A 908-nucleotide genomic window follows, 5' to 3' on the forward strand; every position below is an offset into this window, starting at 1 on the left:
CATGATTTATTTACAAAAAAAATATCTATATCTCTTTGGAGATTCCTTTTCTATCAAATCTGATTAGGCCTATATATATATATATATATAGGCCTAATCAGAAAATTATATCTCAATTTGCTTTCAGCTTGATTATAACAGCTTTCTCAACAAATGGAGGTTACCTTCGACTGAACAAATACGAATATTCCACTACTCCGACTGTTAGTGAACGCACATACTATCAGGGCACATCTGTAACAAGAAGTTTGAACATAATTATTGATCTTGAAGGGCCGAGGCATTGTTCTCTTACTGTTCCTCGTGATGTGTTTTGTACTGGATATGCACTAGAAATTGAGTATCCATATACAAAATTGGTGAGATTTAAGAATGTGTAATGTATGTATTTCCCACATGTCAACGGTGTTGTACTTAAATGAAAATTGTCACTCTATTGAATAGGCCTAAATGTATTCTTATTGTTCTGAGAGTGCTCTTGTTGTGGGAGGTGGGTCGGTGAGGATATGTGGTGGGTTAAGTAATCACTTGACCGATGTTAACGCATATTTCTTCTCTTACTACTAATTCACAGAGTGAGTTGGAAATCAGGTGGTCAACGTGGGTAGACGATGTATCGGGAATGACAACAATGCCATATGATTTAAGAGTCTGTAAAATGGTGGCCAAGAATGACGTGCTTGATTTTGATGACAATGTCGTTTGTTTAAGACTTGATCATTCACGAATTGGAGATGACTACGAAGCCAAATTTAACCCAACATTACCAGGTATATTTCCTCATCTTCGCACGAGAGACCAAAAGTAGGGTCGCCAATATATTTTTATATGAAAAAAATATGAAATATATATACAGTAAGTTTTAATACTTTCCTGCGTTGTATAGGCCTAAAGTTAGGCTGATATTA

At 35.5% G+C, this 908-nt stretch overlaps 1 protein-coding gene across 1 annotated transcript; it reads left to right on the forward strand.

The window, feature by feature from the left end:
• Window positions 1–127: 127 nt before the first annotated feature.
• Window positions 128–770, forward strand: LOC117115514 (the record flags this gene model as incomplete). The annotated part of the gene is made up of 2 exons (XM_033259351.1): window positions 128–359; window positions 575–770. Coding segments are annotated over 2 exons (428 nt in total), but the record flags the coding sequence as incomplete, so codon positions are not given.
• Window positions 771–908: the final 138 nt, after the last annotated feature.

The sequence above is a fragment of the Anneissia japonica genome, unplaced genomic scaffold (assembly GCF_011630105.1).
Source record: "Anneissia japonica isolate Jap-2015-1 unplaced genomic scaffold, ASM1163010v1 scaffold156699_len908_cov72_single, whole genome shotgun sequence".
Lineage (NCBI taxonomy): Eukaryota > Metazoa > Echinodermata > Crinoidea > Comatulida > Comatulidae > Anneissia > Anneissia japonica.